Consider the following 20,992-nt stretch of genomic DNA (forward strand, 5'->3'; position numbering starts at 1 on the left):
TTATTTGGGGTTTGGACCCCACTGGGAGTTGGGCATCTGAGTGTTATAGACAGGAACACTTCTTAAGTTGCTTTCAGTTAAGTCTGCAGTTTTGGGGCACATGGTTCAGACGCTGGGTCTGTGTTGGAGCAGACTGGCATGTCTGGCTCAACAAGACAGGGTGTTGGAGTCCCAGGCTTGCAGGGAAAGCAGGGGCAGAAGTAGTCTTGGTGCATCAGTTGGCAGCCTCAAGGGGGTTTCTGTGATCCAACCCATTATACTCTATTCACACAATTTGGCTTGTTTTGTGTCTATTACCTTTTTCACTTCCTTTGTGTACCCTGATGTGTGCCCTGATGCAGATTCTTCTGCTTCTTTGGAGAAGGCTTTTAATTCAGGCATGTGTTTGAGGCTTTGGCAAGGAAAGGGTGTACTGCAACCATGCCTGCCCTCAGCCCCTCCCTCTGGAATTTCTCTGGGCTGGACCCCACTCCCTTGTGAAGCTTTTACCCATGCAGAGATTTTTTCCCTTCTGCCTTGAAGAAACAGTTTTATCTCTTACAAGCGTAGCAAGAACATCTTTCAGTGGAGTGCTCTGGATTGGTAAGACTCCTTTGGACGCCACACTTTCTGTTCCCAAAAGGTTAGCTGGAGGGGCTCTCACCTCCAGGAGATCTCACCCCAGTTTTCCCTTAATCCCTGATCCACAGGAGAGGAGTCTGGCATCTTAAATGCAGATTTTTCACCCTTCTCCTGCGAAAGAGCCTCCCTACAAAAGGTGGGTGGACTCTCCAGTCCCCCCTCACCTTCCATCTGGGCTTCCCTCTCTGGGTCAGACACTCCTGCGTCCCCAAAAGGGAAGCTGACCCTGGTCCAGCTATTGGATCATAGCTACCAGCTATGACAGACCCTTCCCTGGCCAGCAAAATCCCCCACTACTACCACTTCCCTCAGGTTGGGCTTGCTTCCAGCTACAGAGTCCCTGGGGTCTGTTCCCACCACAGCAACCCCCAACTTCCACCTTTGGGATACATGTCTCTGTGCACCCCAGGGCAGGCCCTGTCCCCTGCTGACCTGCAACTTCCTGGCAGTCAGCAGCTGGGGTGGCCTCCCTGCTGCAAGGTAGAACATTCCCCTCCCCTGGGCAGATGATTATGGGACAAGAGCTGGCTTTGTCCAGCCCCTCCCTCTGGGACTTGCCAGGAGCCCCTGGGCTACAGGAACTGGTTACAACCATCCCTGTCCCCAAAGCTGCATTCTTTACTGCTACAGAGGAATCTAAGAGACACCCACCTATTCCCCCAGCAGTCCATGTGACTTCACCGTCCCCTACCCCCGAGGCTTTTAGCACAAGATTCCTTCTCACTGCTAACCAACCCTGGGACAGATTCTGCCACATTAAAGAAATCATTCCCCAGTAGAAACGGTGCAAAATTGTGTGCAATTGTTAGCTCAGGCTGCAAACAACCAGTTTCCAGCTAAAAGTGCAAGGACTCTGTAACCTCCCACCAGTTCTAATTCTGCCATTTTCCCTGGCAACAAATCCTTGTCCTGGATCAGGTCCCTCCTGATCACAGAAACCTCAGCCCTCGTATCTCCCAATCCAGTGCGTGATTTGCCATTTAGATTAACAGCATGCATATGCTCACTGCTTGGTTGGGTAGAAGCAACCTTTACAAATCCGGTGTGGAAAGAGGCAGCAGCCGGGCTCTGAGAAGCAGGAGCTTCACGTGTTACCTGCTGCTTGTTCCCTCTTAGCCAAGGACAGTTATTCCTCAGGTGCTCAGTGGACTTACAATGATAGCACCTTTTGGGCTCCTCTGCTTGTACAGGAGATTTGTGACAAGTAATAGGGGAATGGGGAGGTAAACACCCAGCCTTCTTTTTCCAGGGGTAAAACGGTGATTTTGCTTTCCCCCAACCCTGTACCCCTCTGCCAGTGGTTTATGTTGAATTGCAGCTTGTCCTTGCTCATAAGGGTCTGCAAATACAGCTAATTCACCCACTGCATCCACCTTTTTGTCCCACAAATACTGTTTTACATCATCATTGAACATATTCAGGAACTGTTCCTCAGTAACCAAATCACACATTCCTTCAAAGCTTGTAATGCCTTTCCCCCTCACCCACTTATCTCCCAAATCTCTCATTTCATTTACATAAGCCACATTACTCAATCCAGATCTCCTCTTAAGACTCCTGAATTTAACCCTGTAGGTTCAGGTGTAACCTGAAACAGTTTCAAAACAAGTTCCTTAAATTTATCATAGTTTGAAGCATGATCAATAGGCATCTTATTGAATATGTCGAGAGCTCTGCCAGTCAATTTTGCTATCAATGTGTTTATCTTTTGATGATAGGGGATAGCATGGAGGGTGCATAGTCTCTCAAGGAGATGACATATTCGGCAGTGTCACTGGATTCATCATACTGTGGACATAGTCGCTCCCATTTGTGGATTTTAGGGAAAGTGGAGCCAGAAGCTGGAGGGTTTTGTCTCTTCAACTCTATAACAGTCAGTTCATGCTTCTGGGCCTGAATTTCTCTGTCTCTTAACTCCAGGGCTCTTTTATGGGCAGCCTCCTCTCTGGCTGCCTCTGCCTCCATAGCTCTCTTGTGGGCAGCCTCATCCCTAGCTGTTTTTGCATTAATTTCCATTTGTTTTAATTCCATCAGTCTTTTATGTTCATTTTATTTCTCAGCCATTTGCAACCTGTGCAGTTCTAGCTTTTTCTGAGCCTCGCTCTCACTCATGTTGCTGATTTTCCTGCCTCTATTCCCTTCCCCAACATAAGCAAACAGAAAATAACAAACCAGTAACCACTTTGTCTGTTCTTCAACCACCACACCCAAAACTCACTTAAAATCACTACCAGTATCTCAAAGCAATCAGCTGTGCACAGATCCTGCTTGACTACGCCACTGTGACAGGTTGGATCACAGAAACCCCCTTGGGGCTGCCAAATGATATGCCAAGACTACAACTGCCCCTACTTTCCCTGCCAATTTGGGACTCCAGAACCCTGCCTTGTTGTGCCAGACACGCTTGCTGGCTACAAACACAGACCCAGGTCTGAACCATGTTGACTCTTCTGGGCAGTCCTCATCTGGTCCCTTGCTTCAAACACTGGAAGAGCTGCAGTCACCCACACTCATAGGCCCTAGAGTAAGGAAGATTGGTAGCCAAGGGGTAACCAAGGAGAGGAAGAATGGGTAGAGGTCAAGCCCTTTACCCCTGGCCAGGCTATCGCTGCAGGAAAATTGATTGGCCCGTTAACCCAGAGCGCAGCCTTGGGATGGCCGGCAATGATAGCTGGCACCCCTGCTCTCACTTCAGCGGATATGACAAAGTTCGACTCTCCTCTCCAAGCCAGGATAAGGGCTAGGGGTAGGGATTCCCAGATGCTTTGGCCAACAGAGCCCCAAATCTAGATTTGTTGTTGCTCTCTGCACTTTCCTTGGCTTAGGTTTTCCTTTCTCCCGGTCATTCTTTTCTCACTCCCCTTCTTTCCGCTACTTTTCCCTCCTCCTCCTTCTGCTCTCTCCTCCTCCTCTGATTCTTTTTCCTTTTTGTTCTTCCAGCCTGCTGGACTTGAAGCAGGAGATTCAGCTAGTGAGACAAATCCTTATTACTGAAGAAACAAGAACAAATTCTTAACCAGTCAGGTCTCCCCCCCGCCACCACATTAACCTTGTTGTTCCCACCCTGTGGGTGGGGGAGAAGAGGAGGAGGAGGGAGGCATGCCCCACAGTTTGAAAACTAATGCATTAGGCTTTGGATTAGGCCGATACAGATTCAATAGCTCAAGAGCAGAAAAGTAGATAGATTCCAAAGTGGAAAAATATATACAGGACTCAATTTGGCAGCATTTTAAATTATAGGCCACTGATTTCATGTACCCAGTATCAGAGGGGTAGCCGTGTTAGTCTGGATCTGTAAAAGCAGCAAAGAATCCTGTGGCACCTTATAGACTAACAGACGTTTTGGAGCATGAGCTTTCATGGGTGAATACCCACTTCTCTTGATGCATCTGAAGAAGTGGGTATTCACCCACGAAAGCTCATGCTCCAAAACGTCTGTTAGTCTATAACGTGCCAGAGGATTCTTTGCTGATTTCATGTACGTCTCTCTTTACCTCTCTGGAGATGACTGTTTCACAATAGAAGATAACTGCCACATAGTAATAGGGGAAATCCAAGGTAAATATGCAGCCCTTTTTGTGTTCTAAGCGGCAGTGCAGTTGACATGGCCTTATGGATTTGCCAGCATATTGTTATTTCTGGAGCAGGTATGCATGTCATTTAAAATAAACTACTACTACTAGCTCTTGTATAAAGACTCCATGCAATTGAGTAAACATCACACCCACAAGTAATCCTGTTGAACTCAATGTGCATACAAACTTAGCCAATCAGGTTGGCATTTTCAAAAGAAAAAGTCAATGAAACTCTATGGGAATTGGGTGGCTAAATCCCTTAGACCCTTTTGAAAACCTCAAGCTCATGGAAAGACTTCCATTAACTTCAACAGGCTTTGGAGCAGTCCCTTAGGACAGTGGTTCTCAATCAGAGGTAAGCAGAGGTCTTCCAGAGGGTACCTCAACTCATCTAGATATTTGCCAAGTTTTACAAAAGGCTACATAAAAAGCACTAGCAAAGTCAGTACAAACCAAAATTTCATACAGATAATGACTTGTTTATACGCTCTAGACCCTGAAATGTAATTGTGATGAGTTCATTTGATAGTAGTTTAAGGGAAAAGACATCAAGAAGGCAGGAGTTGTGGACTCGGAGGTCAGCGTTGGGAGGCTAATCAAAGCAAGTGAGCCTTGAGGAGGGACTTGAATTTCACAGATCTATTACAGTGCAATCTGCAGGAGATTACAATTACAGCCTGCTACCTTGAGTGTAGTGGTAAATGCTATTAATTTACTAAGTCATTAGAAAGAGGTTACTTTTGAAAGGAAGGTTCACTCTGGGAGCCAGGGCTCTTCAGAACAGTTGCTTTCATGTTATCATGAAGCAATTTTAGGACATTGATGTATTTATCAGGAATCCAATCTTAGAGAGTACAGTCCAGAGGGCACAGCGATTCACTGAATCAAAGGCTTTAGTTAGATCAATAAAAGCCATATACAGGTGGTCGGTTTTGCTCCCGACACTTTTCTTGCAGCTGCCGTGCTGCGAAGATCATATCCGCAGTTCCACGACATGGTCAGAAACCACTCTGTGACTCTGGTAAAATTTCTTCTGATGGGGCAGAAGGCAGGCTGCAAGGATCCACGCCAGAACTTTGCCTGCAATGGCTAGGAGGGAGATATCACGATAATTTTCACAATCCACTTTATCCCCTTTCTTGAAGAGGGTGACAATCAGGGCATCCCTCATTTCACTGGGCATCACCTCCTTTATCCAGATTTTAAGGATAAGCAGGTAAAAGTGCCAAATTAGCTCTGGTCCACCATCTTTAAAGATTTCAGTGGGGATCTCATCTAGACCTGCTGCCTTGTTGTTCTTCATCTGCTTGGTGGCATTGTGTATCTGATCTGAGCAGCACTGGCTCCCAGAGTGAACCTTTCAGAGTACAAACAAAAGTCAAACAGGGCTGTACATTGCTCCAACCATGTTTGCGGTTTTTATTGCCGTCATTCTTTACCTAATTGCTGGGAAGTTTACAGCTGGTGCTGGAATCATTTACAGAATGGATGGAAAGCTGTTCAGGCTTAGCAGGCTGAAAGCCAAAAGTAAGATTTCCACAACATCTACTGTGGAACTTCAGTATGCTGATGACAATGCGATCTTTGCCCACTCTGAGAAAGATCTTCAAACTATCTTGAATGTGTTTGCCGATGCTTACACATGTCTTGGTTTCACTCTTAATATCAAGAAGACTAAAGTGCTCTATCAGCCCTCTCCAAATGAGATACTACCTGCTTCATCTATCAAAATCAATGGAGGGGCACTGGGGAATGTCAATCATTTTTCCTCTACCTTGGAAGTCATCTTTCATCCAAGGAAGATATTGATGCAGAAATTCAACATCACCTGAGCTGTGTCAGTGCAGCTTTTTCTCATTTATGGCATAGGGTTTTTGAAGATCACGACATTCAAACAGACACCATGTTTCTTGTTTATCAAGCCATTATTCTCCCAACACTGCTGTATGAGTCCGAAACTTGGACAACCTATAGACACCACCTGAAACTCCTTGAGAGGCACCATCAATGCTCCATTTGTAAGATTCTGAAGATCAGATGGGAAGACAGGAATAGGCAAAGCCCATCAGTATCAAAATAATGATCACCAATCTCCAATTCCGCTGGACTGGTCACATTGTCCAGATGCCAGACCATCGCCACCCAAAACAGGTCCTGTTCTCTCAGCTGAAAGAAGGGTACCATAACGTGTGTGGACAATGGAAGTGTTATAAGGACTTGGAGGACAACCTAAAAAAGTGTAATATTGACATTGACACTTGGGAGACATTTGCCCAGAATCACTTAAAATGGAGTGAAGTCCTATGCGATGGTCCCCTGCATTTTGAACTTGCTTGCCAACAAGCTGAAAAGGACAAGAGGTGCAGGAGGAAGGAGAAACTGGCTTCCAGTCATGGTCAGCAGTCTCCTGCTGAGTCTGAAAACATCTGCCCTCATTGTAATAGAACTTATGGCTCAAGGATTGGCCTTATTAGCCACCTGAGGGCCCATAATGCCCATGGAAGATGATCATACTCGGTAACAAGTGATCGCCCATCATCATCATCAGAAAGAGGTTGCAGAATACAAGTATTATGTGGCTTGAAGTGTGTGTGCAATAAGTCAAGGTTACACATGCTGCCATGTTCTGAAAGTGAACATTCTAATATGATTTTTATTAAAGCAGGTGCAGGAACAAAGAGGGGTATAATTGACCGCCAACCTTAAGCTGAAAGGCTCCATCTTGTTAGCAGGTGTTGCTCTAGTTGGGCATCAATTAAATGGATTTTGACAACTTGCTGAGGCAGGTCACTTACTACCTCCTCCCCTGGATCTAAGGGAGGTGGAAGGGCCTCTTGGGATCAGAGGATCTAGGGTTTGGGCAAAGTAGTTCTGAAGGATCAACTCTCAGATCAGACAAGTTTCTGCAAGAGCTGCAGGGGGAAATGCTGCAATGAGCAGCTGCTTCAACCTCTAAATCCAATTTAGAATCCCACAGAGCTTTGGCAAAGGAGTTCCCATGAGACTAGGGGAGAGGGGAATGAGAATAAAGCCACAAAACTGGCACACTCCTAATGCAGCTCACCCTCTAATAGATCCAGTAGATCTGGTTGCCCTTGGCTTAAACTGTCTAGCCCTAGTCAATGAATCCTCAAGATGTTCCTATGAGGCATATATATGTTGTTACTTCTATCAAGGCCCTGATTTTGCAAACATCCATGCTCATGAGTCATCCCAATGACCCAGTCAGACTGATCACACATGCAAGTGTTTATAGATTAGGATCTTCTATACCACGATGACAGATGTCTTAGAAAAACCTAAGAGCAATGAACATTTACAGATGGATAAACTGATAAGAGAGTGTGGTTAAGGGACTTGCCCGAGGCCACTAAGAGAATCAGTGCTGGAAGCAGGACAAGAATTCAAAAATTCAGGGCTTCCTGTCCTGTGTTCAGGCCACTAGATCACAAATGGCTCAATGAACTGGCAAATAACGTGAATCTGAGTGAACATTTGACTTACCTTTCCTTCCTTATCACACAGTGTATGGATCTGGAAAAAGTCTTTGTTCGTACAAGGAGGACGCTCTGTACATTGGCTGGATCCTTCATCTGAAAAGGAAGGATGAGGAACAGAGTGGTAAAGGATTTCCAAAGGGCTGAAAATCTAGATATCCAGCCGGACTGCAAGATGGGACAGGAAAAATGCTAATTCAGGAACAAAAATACATTCACTGGGATTTTCAAAGGAGCCTATGAGAATTAGGCACCCCACTCCCACTGAAATCCAGCAGGATCCTTTCACAAGCTCAGGCATTACTTGTACTGTCCGATACTCTGCTTTGGCACGGACTGAGACATCCGTACAGTCAGACCGGCACCTAACCCTTTTTCTCGGTAATAACAGTAAACCCCAATTTGCATCAATCATGTAAGCACTGTGATCAAATTCTTATCTGATAATAAATGAAAACTGACTTGTCTGTCCCTTCAGAAATGTTTTACTTTGCTGGGGCCAGGACTTATTCCCACTGAAGTCAATTGCAAAATTCCCATTAACTTAAATGGGAGCAGGCATAAGTCCCTAATAGGTGTCCATACTAATGTTAGCAGTTAAAGTGATAGGAGACATTTCTGGCCGATAATCAGTTCTCTATACAAAATGTTAATCTATAAGAAAAAGAACTGTAGAAGCTAATTAGTCTGCAAGAGCATCAAAGCAAATGGGCAGTATTTGAGATAACATCACAATACTGTGTATGTGCATGCATCAAATATGCTACTCATACACAGTATATGCAACAAACAGACTATCTGACTTCACTTTCATGGCCTATCCCCATCCTACCTATCATTTCTCATATGCTCACAATGATGAGGCCTCAGCTGGAGTACTCTGTCCAATTCTGGGTGCCACACTTAAGGAAAGATGTGAACAAATTGGAGAATCCAGTGGAGAGCAACAAAAATGAGAAAAGGTTTAAACAACCTGACTTGTGAGGAAAGTTTTAGTCTTGAGAAAAGAAGACGGGTGGGGACCTGATACCAGTCTTCAAATATGTTAAAGGGCTATTACAGGGATCGGCAACCTTTGGCATATGACCTACCAGAGTAAGCCCCCTGGTGGGCTGGACCAGTTTGTTTACCTGCCACGTCTGAAGGTCCGGCCAATCGCAGCTCCCACTGGCCGCGATTCACCGTTCCAGGCCAATGGGGGCTGCGGGAAGTGGCGGCCAGAACATCCCTCGGCCCATGCTGCTTTCTGCAGCCCTCATTGGCCTGCAGCAGCGAACTGTAGCCAGTGGGAGCGGCGATCAGCCAAACCTTCGGACGCAGCAGGTAAACAAACCAGCCCGGTCCGCCAGGGTGCTTACCCTGGTGGGCCGTGTGCCAAAGGTTGCTGATACCTGGGCTATTATAAAGAGGATGATGACTGATTGTTCTCCAAATCCACTGAAGGTAAGAGGAGAAGAAATAGGCTTAACCTGCAGCAAGGGAGATTTGGGTTAGATATTAGGCAAAACTGTCCAACTCTAAGGGTACGTCTACACTACACGCCGGATCGGCAGGTAGTGATCGATCTATTGGGGATCCAAAAATCGATCCCTGATTGCTCTGCCATCGACTCCGGAACTCCACAGCACATGAGAGGCAGAAGCAGAGTCGACGGGGGAGCAGCAGTGGTCGACTTGCTGCCGTCCTCGCGGCCAGGTAAATCAACCTAAGAGACGCTGACTTCAGCTACGCTATTCGCATAGCTGAAGTTGCGGCTCTTAGGTCGACTCCCCGCCAGTGTAGACCTAGCCATAGAGTAGTTAAGCCCTGGAACAGGCTTCCAAGGGAGGTTGTGGAATCCCCATCATTGAAGGTTTTTAAGAACAGGTTGGATAAACACCTATCAGGGATGGTCTAAGGTATATTTGGTCCTGCCTCAGCTCAGAGGTTGGACTGGGTGACTTCCCAAGATCCCTTCCAGTCCTTCAATTCTATGCCAACTTCGGCCTCCACTCTGCCAATGGGGCCAGCCTTCACTGCCCACTTACTACATTTTCAACTAACACCTTCATGTTATCTAAAATAACCCCCACTCCTCTCGTGCTGCCCTTCACACTTGGAAAGAGCTCCCTGTAATCATGTGCAAAGCTACCTTATTGGTCTCCATAAAGCTCTCCTTTGTCATGGTGCCTACAAAAAGCTTGACAACAGTTAGGCTGCTCATCTGCTGAGACCATTATCTACTATGCTGATCAGCATTGTCTCATTGTTTCCTTGTGATCCCCAGTCTGTCTGTCTGCATTTGTCTGTCCTCTCTTGTCTTATACTTAGAATGTGAGTGTCTTGGGACATGGACTGTCCTTTTGTTCTGTTTGTACAGCACCTAGCACAGTGGGGTCCTGGTCCGTGACTGGGGCACATACGTGGTATGGTAGTACAATTCATAGGTAATAATAAGCATAGAAACCACCTGTGGCTGGGATCCTGGTGGGGAATCGGGGAAGAGGGTTGTCACAATCCATAATTGGACCAGCTCCAATCCAAGTAATGTCTGTGTCCCCAAACTCCGCAGAAAATGGGCTCTTTCTCAGCTGCATTGTCCCTCTGCCCCCTCTCTGAAGTAGTTGTGGAAGAGACTGATCAGTGGGTGCACTGCTCTGAGGCCCTGAGTGAGGAAAGTACTTAAGCACATGCTTAATTCTAACCGCATGAGTAGGCACGTAGGCTTCAAAGGGACAACTCACATGCCTAAAGTTAAGCATGTGCTTAAGTGCAATGGAGCTATGTTACAGATGAATGTGGTCCATTTTACTTAATGGCCTCTAGTTGCTATTATGGGAAGGAAACAGAGGAGCTTCGAAGGCTATTACATGTCCAGTCTGCAGCCAAACCACTAAGTGCTCTGATCCAGTCAGATCTCCCAGTGCAAGGAGGGGTCGACATGTGACTGTTTGAATAAGAGATCTCCAGGAAACATTTAGGTGCTGAAGGAAGCAGTGGGGAGCTGCCAGTGAATCAGTACTGAACCAATGCCTCAGATTAGCTTGGGGGTTACCATAATTTGGAGGAAATCTAAAACCAGGGCCATTGAAGATCTCATGGTGCTTTCTGTTAGAGCATGGGAGTTATAAAGTACCCTGGACAAATTCCAGTGTGAGCCATTATAAATTGCAAATATAAATTCCCTCTGTAGTTTCAGATTGGCACCATATTCATCTTTCTGTGTCCCAATCTCTTCTGACTACTTTTCAGTGGTGGGCGAAGCGATTCCTGTGCATGTATGTACAGAGCTCCATAAAAGCACGCAGAGCTGATAATAATACTGAAGCAGACACATGTTCATGTATTCTTTTTGGCTTATGCCCTGTACCTGCATAATGTGTTTCTTCGCTACAGTTGGTACATTCCTTAGCTCCTTTCTCTGAATAGGTATTTCTGGGACACATCTGGCAATTGGAAGACCCTGGCTTATCACTGAACGTACCAGGTTTGCATGGAAAGCATTCTGATGTATATGCAACTCCTGTAAAGCAAAGCACAGGTTAAGCACATAAATAGGCACAAAAATAGAGAGCAGCAGTACCTGCAGCTCCCGCCTACACAGCTGTTTTAAGGAAAACAGACACTGTATAAGAACACTGAACAGTCACTCATTGCTAGTTTGAGTCCCTTGGGCTTTGCTAACTGAGACTCTGGTTCTACAATCCTTTCCCAGGCCAAACTCTCATTCCCTTCAACGAGAGTTTGACCTGGATGAGCATTACATTATATGAAACTAAGGGCTTATCTATACTTGGAAATATACCAACATAGCTATTCTGGAATATTAGAGTAAATTTCCAAGTCCTGAGTGTTTTATAATGTAATGGCCTATTTTAGAATAATAATTCTGTAACAGCTACTCAGTATTAATCCCCACTCTGATTCTGAAATAGCTCTTTTGGTACGTTTCCAAGTGTAGACAAGTCCAGTTAAAATAAAGGTCTGCTATGTTGTGCCGTTGCAGACAGCCTGAGGGGGTTTTTTCTTCTACAATTCCAATCTTCCCCAGGAGGCGTCACCATTTACTAATTAATTCCATGTATCATAGTTCTCAGGACACCAATGGACTAAATATTTTCCTAGAGATTTCGAAAAGTAAAAACAGAATGCATGGAATAATTATTTTAAATAAGGGAAAGAAAGAGAGAAAGTTTACTGTGATTATGATGTCAATTTTTTTCTCCAAAAACAACGTATCTGTCCTTAAAGACAGTGGCTGGAATAAAACATCAATTATTATTGCAATGTACAGTAGACAATTTAGTTATTAGCTGATTGTATGATATTCCATACCTTCAATTGTGATGTTTTTCACCAGAACAGGTTTCACCACTTTAGAACCCATAAGAATCCCCGTTGTTCTCCAATATAATATATTAGTCCCTGGTTTCAAAGCTACCTGCAACAACAAAAGAATGATACTTCGCATCATCATTTTTTGATTGACCACCTGATTGACGTTGTTCTTTTATCTCCTAGTGCATGTCACTCATTTCAGTGACTCATTTTCCTCACATCCTTGGAGCATCTGGGGATTCTGCAGGTCAACTGTTTTGTAAGTCATAGGCTGTATGAGGCACAGATAGATAAGGAGGATGCAACAGTGCCCTCTTTATGGAGGGCAGATGCAGGTATTATGGAGGCAGGGAGGCTCTGATACCTCCCTTGAAGAGGTGCAGTACAAGTCCCCCTAAGCCAACAGTAAGCAGTGGGGGTGGGGGGTAAGAGTCAGTCCCATCCAGCCAACCCACAGTTGCAGGTGCCCAGCACGCCAGGATTAGATAGAATTCCCCTGGTGCTCATGCTCAGTCATTTTTAACTCTACTGTGTTCCAGATCTAGGATCTTAATCAATCAGTTTGTTTTTAAAGCCACACAATTCACCTGTTAAAAAGCAGGGCCCAGTATTTTAACAAGCCATACTTTTACCTATGCTATACGGGTTGGGATTTTCAAAAGTGCTCAGCGTTGGCTTATCTCTGCTCCCATTTACCAAGGCCTTGATGGCACTAGAAAGTTGTGCCATTTTAACTATATCGGTACAGTAAAAGCAGTATCACCCCCCTGTTCCCCTCACATCCCCGCCCCCTGTTGGATGAAATAATAAAGGTGCTTTGTATTGGTATAGTTATTCCCTATGGGAAAGAGAATAAGATAGACCAGGATACAGCACTTGTATACCAGTATAACTGCAGCCACACAAGGGCTGTACTGGTATAACTATCTTGATATAAAATTCACCCTCCTAACCGACATAGTGCAGAACAGGCCCAGGCAGGGCTAGGGTTAGGTTAACACTGAGCACTTCTTAAAACCTCATGCTTTGTGTTTGCTCAAGGTGAGGAATTATAAAGGAGCTACTGAGCGAAGAACCAGTGCTGGTGCTAGCCTATTGGAGGCCCTAAGCAGGAATATTTTGCCCCTCCCCCGCACACCCTGCAACAATACTAAAACAGGCAAGTTCTTATAATAAAAAGCAAATAACCCTCTCTTCCACCCCCCTTGAGCTGCTTGGAGCCCTAAGCAATTGCTTAGTTTGCTTATGCCTCTGCAAACAGCCCAGCCAGGCTCACAGACAGGTAAACTAAAAACTACATTCTTGTTAGAGTCTAAACAGAAAGCACTCCAGAGTAAAATCCACCGGTGGGAGGCCTTGCCTACATTAGAAAGAGTTTGGGGGAGGGATAGCTCAGTGGTTTCAGCATTGGCCTGCTTAAACCCAGGGTTGTGAGTTAAATCCTTGAGGGGGCCATTTAGGGATCTGGGGTAAAATCAGTACTTTGTCCTGCTAGTGAAGGCAGGGGACTGGACTCAATGACCTTCAAGGTCCCTTCTAGTTCTAAGAGATAGGTATATCTCCATATATTTATTATATTATTATTATTATTTATTTGCCGCTGGTGGAGCTATACCAGCAAATCCTCTTAGTGGAGACGCAGTTTATACTGGCAAAAAGAACAGCTTATACCAGTCCCCTGAACAAAAGGACTCTTTGGTGTCTACTCTGGGGCTTTTGCCATCATAGTTATGTCAATTGGGGATGTGATTTTTTTCACCCTCCTAACCCATATAGCTATGCCAGCAAAACTTTTTGGGTAGCCCAAGCCTCAGTCTGGGGGCTAATGAGGGATGAAATTTGTTCACCACAAATAAACTCAGGGCTAGTTTACGTGCTCTGGGCACTGACTGAACACAACTCATGTAGAAACCAATTTAGTTAAATGAGTGGGGGCCCCCTATTGGGGGCCTCCAATGTGATTTAAGAGGAGCTGCATATGGAGCGGTTGCACCAATTCAACGATACAGGGCCAGAAAGGGTTACACAACTAGCAGGCTAATTGACCCCGATTCAACCTTTAGAGACATATTAGTAGATAATGTTTGTGGTTTTGTGTGTTTACATATATATTGTTAGAGGTTAACAATGTAACCAGACAATTCCTGTCTGTCGCCGTATTCTGTTAATTCAGAAATCAAAAAGAGATATTAACATTTAAATGAACTGTGAATGTAGTGATATCACTCTCCTGATTTCTCTTTGCAGTATATAGCAAATCACCTGCAAATGGTGGGAGACAGGCAATTGCCTTATGCTAATCCATGTAGCTAATTACCGGTGATGTTTAGGAAATAGGAGGTTTCTTAGAAGACACTATTGGTCACTCAAGAACTGCACGCAGTCAAGAGGCTGCCTGGAAAATGTATAAAGGGCTTTTGGGACCCTGATCCTTTCATCTCATATCCGCTCATGCTTTGTCAGGGGAAGTTTGAGCCACAAGACTGAGATCTCCAGTGTCATTCTGGGATACCCGGATATTGAACATTGGACTGAACTTATGAACTAATTCTGAAAGAACTCTCTTGCAATTCTGAAGCTCACCATCTCTGCTATGAAACTGACCTAAGAACTATATTCATGTCTATATGTATAATGAGTTTTTAACCAATACTCTCTCTTTCTTTAATACATTTAAATTTAGTTAATAAGAATTGGCTGTAAACGTGTATTTGGGTAAGATCTGAAATATTAATTAATTTGGTGGGTAATGTGTCCGATCCTTTGGGATTGGTAGAACTTCTTCAAATGATGAACAAGATTTTCAATAATCCTCATCATATTTGACATGGCTGTCTGGGAGGAAGCCCCAGGCTGGGTTGCTTTAAGGGGACTGTGTTTTGGGCTTCTGGATAACCAGTAAGGTCTTGTAGAAGCTGTTTTGTTGCTGGCTTGGTAAATCTAAGTATTTGGGGATTGTTTGTCCCATTCTTTGCAGTTTGCCCTAACTGAGCAATCTCAGCCTGGGACGCCGGTCACAGCTGGTTTTCAAACTTCTGAGAAAAATCAGTGCAGTCCATCCCCTAGAAACGCACTTGAAATTAAAAGGCCAAATCCTACCCTCAAATGTGCACACACAACGCCTGTGGACTGCAGTGTCATTCACATGGCAGGGAACAATCTTTGGTGCAAGTGAATGAGCAAGCGTTTTGGAAGATACAGATCACAATGAATGGGGTGCCCTGTGGAATTTGGATTCCCATATATCTACCTGATTTCTTAAGAAGCCTGATTCAGTGAAGTCAGTGGGAAGGCCTGCATAGACTTGAACAGACTTTGGATCAGGCCCTTAGAGCACACATCTCTTGCTCCTGAGAGAAGCTGTGGCCCTCCCTCGCTCACATCTCATAAGAATCAATGTTAATTTATAAACAAAAGGAAAGCTCTGTGGAGCGATACTTAGCACTTACAAAATGAGAGTCCCATTCGCCGTTGTCCGTTAATTTCACCCACTTGTCAGCCGTAGAGTCCATCTCTTTGCACTGATCATTTTGAATCTGTCAATTAAAAACAGTGGCCACAATCAGACATCTGGTTAACTGTCTCTGTTAGGACACACCGCAGAAGGATGCCTATAGACAGTAGACTAAAAGCTGTGTGATTCTGCTGTCTGTCCCCATCTCATCGCATTCAGGACAGGGGCTGTGTTACTTGTTGCAAAGGACATCCAGAAAACACATGCAAAATCACTAGCAGTCTAAGAGAGGACTTCCAAATATAGTGCTAAATTCCCCTCTCTGCCTGAGGAGAAGGGATTGGAACAGGGATTGGCCACCTCTCAGCTGAGTGCCTTAGCCACTGAGCTAAAAGTATGGAAGAGGATCTCCTCCTCATGCTGCCGCTTTGTGTAGACCTAAGTGGTTTCCAAGCATGCCTAACAGCTCAGATCGCACTGTGGGATATTCTGATGTGGTCTCTCTCCAGCTCACCTATTGAAGTTGTTCCACTTTAACTGAATAATTAAATACCAACTTAGGAAGTGCAAGAATCCCCCTATAGCCAGCTGTTAAAGCACTTATCTGAGAAGCAGCAAATCCCTCCTCCAATCCCTTCTCAGGCAGAACAGGATTTGAACCTGGCTTCTCCCACTTCCCCAGGGAATACCCTCTAGAGCTCCTCCTGGTGCTGCTATTTTGGGTAGAGATAGGTGGCCTCTGAACATACCAGTCAGATCAGGCTCTATGGGTGAGTTAAGGGGAGGAACACCTATTTTACCCAGGTCTGTGGAACAAACTGAGGCTTAGGCAGGAGACAGGCGTCCAGATGCCTAGAGTGGGGCAGCAGTGCCCATGCCCAGAGGCACAGACTTGGACACCAAGGGAACTTTCACTGTAAAACAATACGAGCTGAATGAGTTTAGGCACCCACAGACTAGGGTTGCAGCTGAGATGGGGTTTTGCCTAAAACTCGGTGCCTAAAACTGGGGGTTAGGTGCCTAGGTACCCTTGTGGAGCTGGACCATTATTTCTGAGTGCCTCCCTTTCCCATCTTTAAAATGGGGTTAATGGGGCTGCCTTATCTCACAGGGCTGTGGGAAGTTTAAATAGGTGAAAAAAATTATGAGGTATTCAGATACCATGGGGGCCATATAAATATCTAAGACAAATAGTTTCTATACCTAAACTATAGGGGGATGCTGATGTAATGATGAAAAATATTTAATCAACAATGCATTCTGGGTGAAAATTCATTCTTAAAGGCCTATTACATATGGAGTTCTGAAGTGCAGGGCATCAAGATGAAAATCTAGCTGCCAAGTTACAATTATTTGGTTAATGGCTTTTAAAATGACAGCCTGCTAATTGATACATATAAAAGGAATGACAAATGTAAGGAGGTGACCAACCATCAGTGCTATGTTGATCAGAGCAAATAATATGTGGGAAGCAGCTTTCAGACCTACTGCTCAAATAAACAACATTTTTGCTCCTCTGTAGGAGAAAATCAATCACTAGTCAGTCAAGAAACCACAGGGAGGATCATATTCTGCTACATGCATCTTGCGGTAAAAGCACATTTTGCTGCTTACTTCTTATGAATCAGGCAGGACGTACGATAAAAAGTGAAAGAGGTTTAATAATACAGTATGCACTTTCTATTATCAAAGTGCAGTAGATTTTACTCAAGTAACAGCTGTAGCAATAAAGGAACTCAGGCATCGAAATCAAGTGGGTTTTTTTGTCTTCCTCTCTTATTCCTTACTAAGGATAATGGTGCTTTGCACTTAGATAGAGAGGCTCTCATCCCAGCATCTCAAAATACCCTAAAAACATTAATTAAGGCCTAGCACCGCTGTGAAATAGCATGACAGTGCTTTGCAGATGGCAATGACTCACCCACCAGAGACAGCAAGAGAAAGTCAGAGACAGAGGAGATGGACAATTTCCAGGACACTTATTCTGAGCTGCCATCTCTCTCTGTTTTAAGTCCTCATTTGCCCCCTTCTCAACATTCAGCAGGAAATATAACACTGACAGGCAAAGCAAGATAGAGAGTCTTTCAAAGCACAAGTGACTTATAGGTCCCACTGAAAATCAAAAGGATCTGTTTTAAGGAGGGATTTGAAGGTGGATAAGGAGGTAGCTCTGTGGATGGTTACAGGAAGCAACTCTCAAACATGAGAGGAAGCATGGGAGAAAGCACGCAAGGTGCTTGTCTGAAGAAGTACCAAGTGGGCAGTGAAATCTGGGTGGAGCTCTTTCAAAAATCCCAATCTTAAACCTCAGTAATAGCTCACTTTTCATCCTTCTCTCTCTGCATGGTAGTGACACAGACCAATCCTTTCCCAAAGACAAAGACCAAGATTTCCAAAAGTGACTAGTGATTTTGAGTTTTGAGTGCCCAACTTGAGACCCTTTTCAGCAGAAAGCAGGTTCACAGCTCTTTCTGAAAATCAGGTCCCTTGAAAGTGTCTCAAATCAGACACCCAAAAACAGAGAAATCCAAAATCACTAGGCATTTCTGAAACTTTTGGATTAAGCTGCCACTACATGCATCCGACGAAGTGGGTATTCACCCACGAAAGCTCATGCTCCAAAACATCTGTTAGTCTATAAGGTGCCACAGGACTCTTTGCTGCTGTACGACACTGGGATTCTCATTTCCAGACTGTCGTAAGGATAGTCACATATTCAGAGTCCCACACAACTTTCTGTGTAAACAATGCTGGCCAAACTAGATTATATTTTTCCAAGTTAAAGGGACTTTGGACAAGAATTCATCAGGAATTTTTCAACAATTTTTGAGGATTTTTTTGGTCAAAAAAAGCCATTCATTGAAACCAAAACTATTGGCACAGGAGGGTCAGTTTTGATGGATTTCCTGACTTGAAAACAACGCTGAGGAAAAAATTTTCAAAACTGTTTTGTTCCAGCATGTTCAAAACTGACCCATTTTTCTGGTACTACATAACTTTTTGTTTTGAAATTTCAGCTGATCAGACTAAAGGAAAGGTTAAAGAAAAAGGGGCTAAATTAAAACAAGACATTTGAATTGTTCTGAACCAAAAAAAAAAAAAATTCCGTTTTTTGGTTTGTGGATATTTTCAAGATTCTGACTATTCATCCTGATTTGAGACGGGACAAAATTTCGATCTCTCAAAAGCAATGGTGGGATGGGAAAACCATTTCTCACCAGCTCTACTCTAGACCCAAACTTAAGAACCTTCCTCATGCCAGAGCTCCCACTAGAATCTACAGAACTACCTACATGAGTGAACAGTATTCACATATGGAAGAACTGTAGGATCAGACATATTATCAAGGCCCAGGAACGTTTTCATGACATTCAAAAGAAATATGAAAAAATGGATTCTGTGAGAATTTAAACATTCCCATGTGGTTCTAGGAACCCAAACATCCTGGCATTCAGTGGCATGCCATGGCATTCTTAATCACGCATGCAATTCTACATTTGCACACAAAATGCTGTCCTCCATGAGGCGTGACCTCACATGTACAGTGCATGCATGGTCACATTGTGTGGAAGGCTTCACAAAATGGCATTCTCCATGCGGTATGATCTCACACATAGGATGCACGAGTCACACTGTCTGGAAGCTGTCAATTTGTAGAACAGTGTGACCTCACGCACCATACATGCAAGGTCACGCCACATGGAGGACACCATTTTGTCTACCACACAGCGTGACCTTGCACGCACCACACATACAGTGTGACCTGGCATATGTGGGGCCATTTTGTTATAAAATATTATGTCCTCCATGTGTATACACAGATGGCATACCGCTGATAGCACTGTGCAAACTTTAGACAACCTAGCTATGAAAAGGACTAGAAATTAAGGTTATTTTCAATGGGTTTTGTGCTCCTACCTCCCTTAGGCACTTATGAAAAACCTACCGTAAAGTGAAAGCAACCAGTTTAGGCTCGTTGTCAAAGCTGAATGAAATGCAAAAAGTAGACAGGCAGCATAAATGGTAGAGGGGAAATGAGATTTTTAAAATTTGTTCAGATTTAATAAGCTAAAGAGACATTAATAACTTGGATGAGGAGAAAACTAAGCTGATTCCAAAACAGGTCTTTATCTGGAACACATCACATTTACTTTGAGGTTAGATTCAGTGTATAAAAGCCTTACAAAAAACTCAAAGAAGATGTTATTGTCAATATACTGGTATTCAAAGAAGACAGAACCAGATTTCTTCAGATGTACGGCATAGATTAGAGAAACAGTGCAGTCATCTCTGTTGGACTCTATGTAATTCCCATGAGGAGTCCACGAAGAGCTGGATAAAGATAAACAAAACAAGGCTTATTTTAGATCGCAGGAACCCTGAAGACATTTATAACACTCCTATTTTAAAATATATTGCTCAGTAAAGGACACAGTACTCCACTGTAGCTAGATTCACTCCTCAACCCTTTAACATCGGTTTCCCACATATTTTTCACACAAAGAATTATGTGCTCTGTCAAAACTTACCTGTCTGCACATCAAAATTGTTAATGGGGACAAATGTATGTTGTTTCCTGGAAACTGCTAATTCATCCCAATCTGGAAGGCTTGTCTAGGATACAGAGGGCCATATCCTTAAGAACAGCCCTTCTGCAATCAGCACAGATCATGCCTGGTGGAAAAGTAGTTTTAAGCCACCTTTACTCCTCCTTGATCCCAGAGCCACTCAGGCACAAGTTAAAGCAGTTCAGGGTTGTTCCAAGTTTCACTGGCTGCTAATGTCATCCAGGAGGCCATTATGACAGCAGGGGATTGGCTGAAAGTAGTGGCTCAGTAGCCACTGCTGTCATGCTACTCTGCTGGCCCGAAGCCACCTGATGAGTTCCCCAGCACAGAGGAAGGCTCAGGTAGATGATGAAACTGACTTTGTGCCAATGGACCAGCAGGGTCAAATAGGGCCCATTTTATTTATGCTTTTTTCTCAACTATTCAATATCCCTGACGTGTGCTTCTTGGCAATGTGCAGAGATTGCTTTTATTGCACAATGCATTTTTCTGTACTTACAGCGTATAGCGTGTTCAATTGTCCTCTCCATTAACCAGCTGATGGCAGCATTCCATTCTGAGGGGCGTGGTCTACCTATCACTGTTTTCAGTGACCACCTACATGTCACTATACTACCGGAGCAACTAGTTCCCACAGCAATATATGAGCTTGTTCCAAAGCCCACCGAAATCCATTAGAGTCAAACCAATCCCTTCACCAGTGTGGCCACAGACCAGCCCATAAGCCTCTTACTTGTCACAGCTCTCTGCTTTATTCTCAGCTGATTCGACAGCAGTGTCCATGAAAGTTGCCACATTGGAGAATCCTGCTGGCAGGTCATCCCATTCATCAAACTTGATTCCACTGCCCAAGGAATACGTCCCAGCGGCACATTTACTGCACATTTGATTCTTCATTTCTAGGTATTCACCAGAAGCACATGAAAAAGCTGTGAAGACAATCATTTACAACTGAGTAAT

At 44.2% G+C, this 20,992-nt stretch overlaps 1 protein-coding gene across 1 annotated transcript in view; it reads right to left on the reverse strand.

Moving 5' to 3' along the window:
• KIAA1324L (KIAA1324 like) overlaps positions 1-20,992 on the reverse strand; it is a 153,862-nt gene that overhangs the window by 37,099 nt on the left and 95,771 nt on the right. Inside the window, exons 3-8 of the mRNA XM_030563434.1 lie at positions 20,766-20,961; positions 19,649-19,796; positions 15,460-15,546; positions 12,008-12,113; positions 11,043-11,195; positions 7,701-7,789 (exon numbers count right to left, since the gene is read on the reverse strand). Of these exons, the coding sequence (XP_030419294.1) occupies positions 7,701-7,789; positions 11,043-11,195; positions 12,008-12,113; positions 15,460-15,546; positions 19,649-19,796; positions 20,766-20,961 (779 nt within the window). The remainder of the gene's footprint in view (positions 1-7,700; positions 7,790-11,042; positions 11,196-12,007; positions 12,114-15,459; positions 15,547-19,648; positions 19,797-20,765; positions 20,962-20,992) is intronic.

Source organism: Gopherus evgoodei, chromosome 1, assembly GCF_007399415.2.
Source record: "Gopherus evgoodei ecotype Sinaloan lineage chromosome 1, rGopEvg1_v1.p, whole genome shotgun sequence".
NCBI classification, from domain to species: domain Eukaryota; kingdom Metazoa; phylum Chordata; order Testudines; family Testudinidae; genus Gopherus; species Gopherus evgoodei.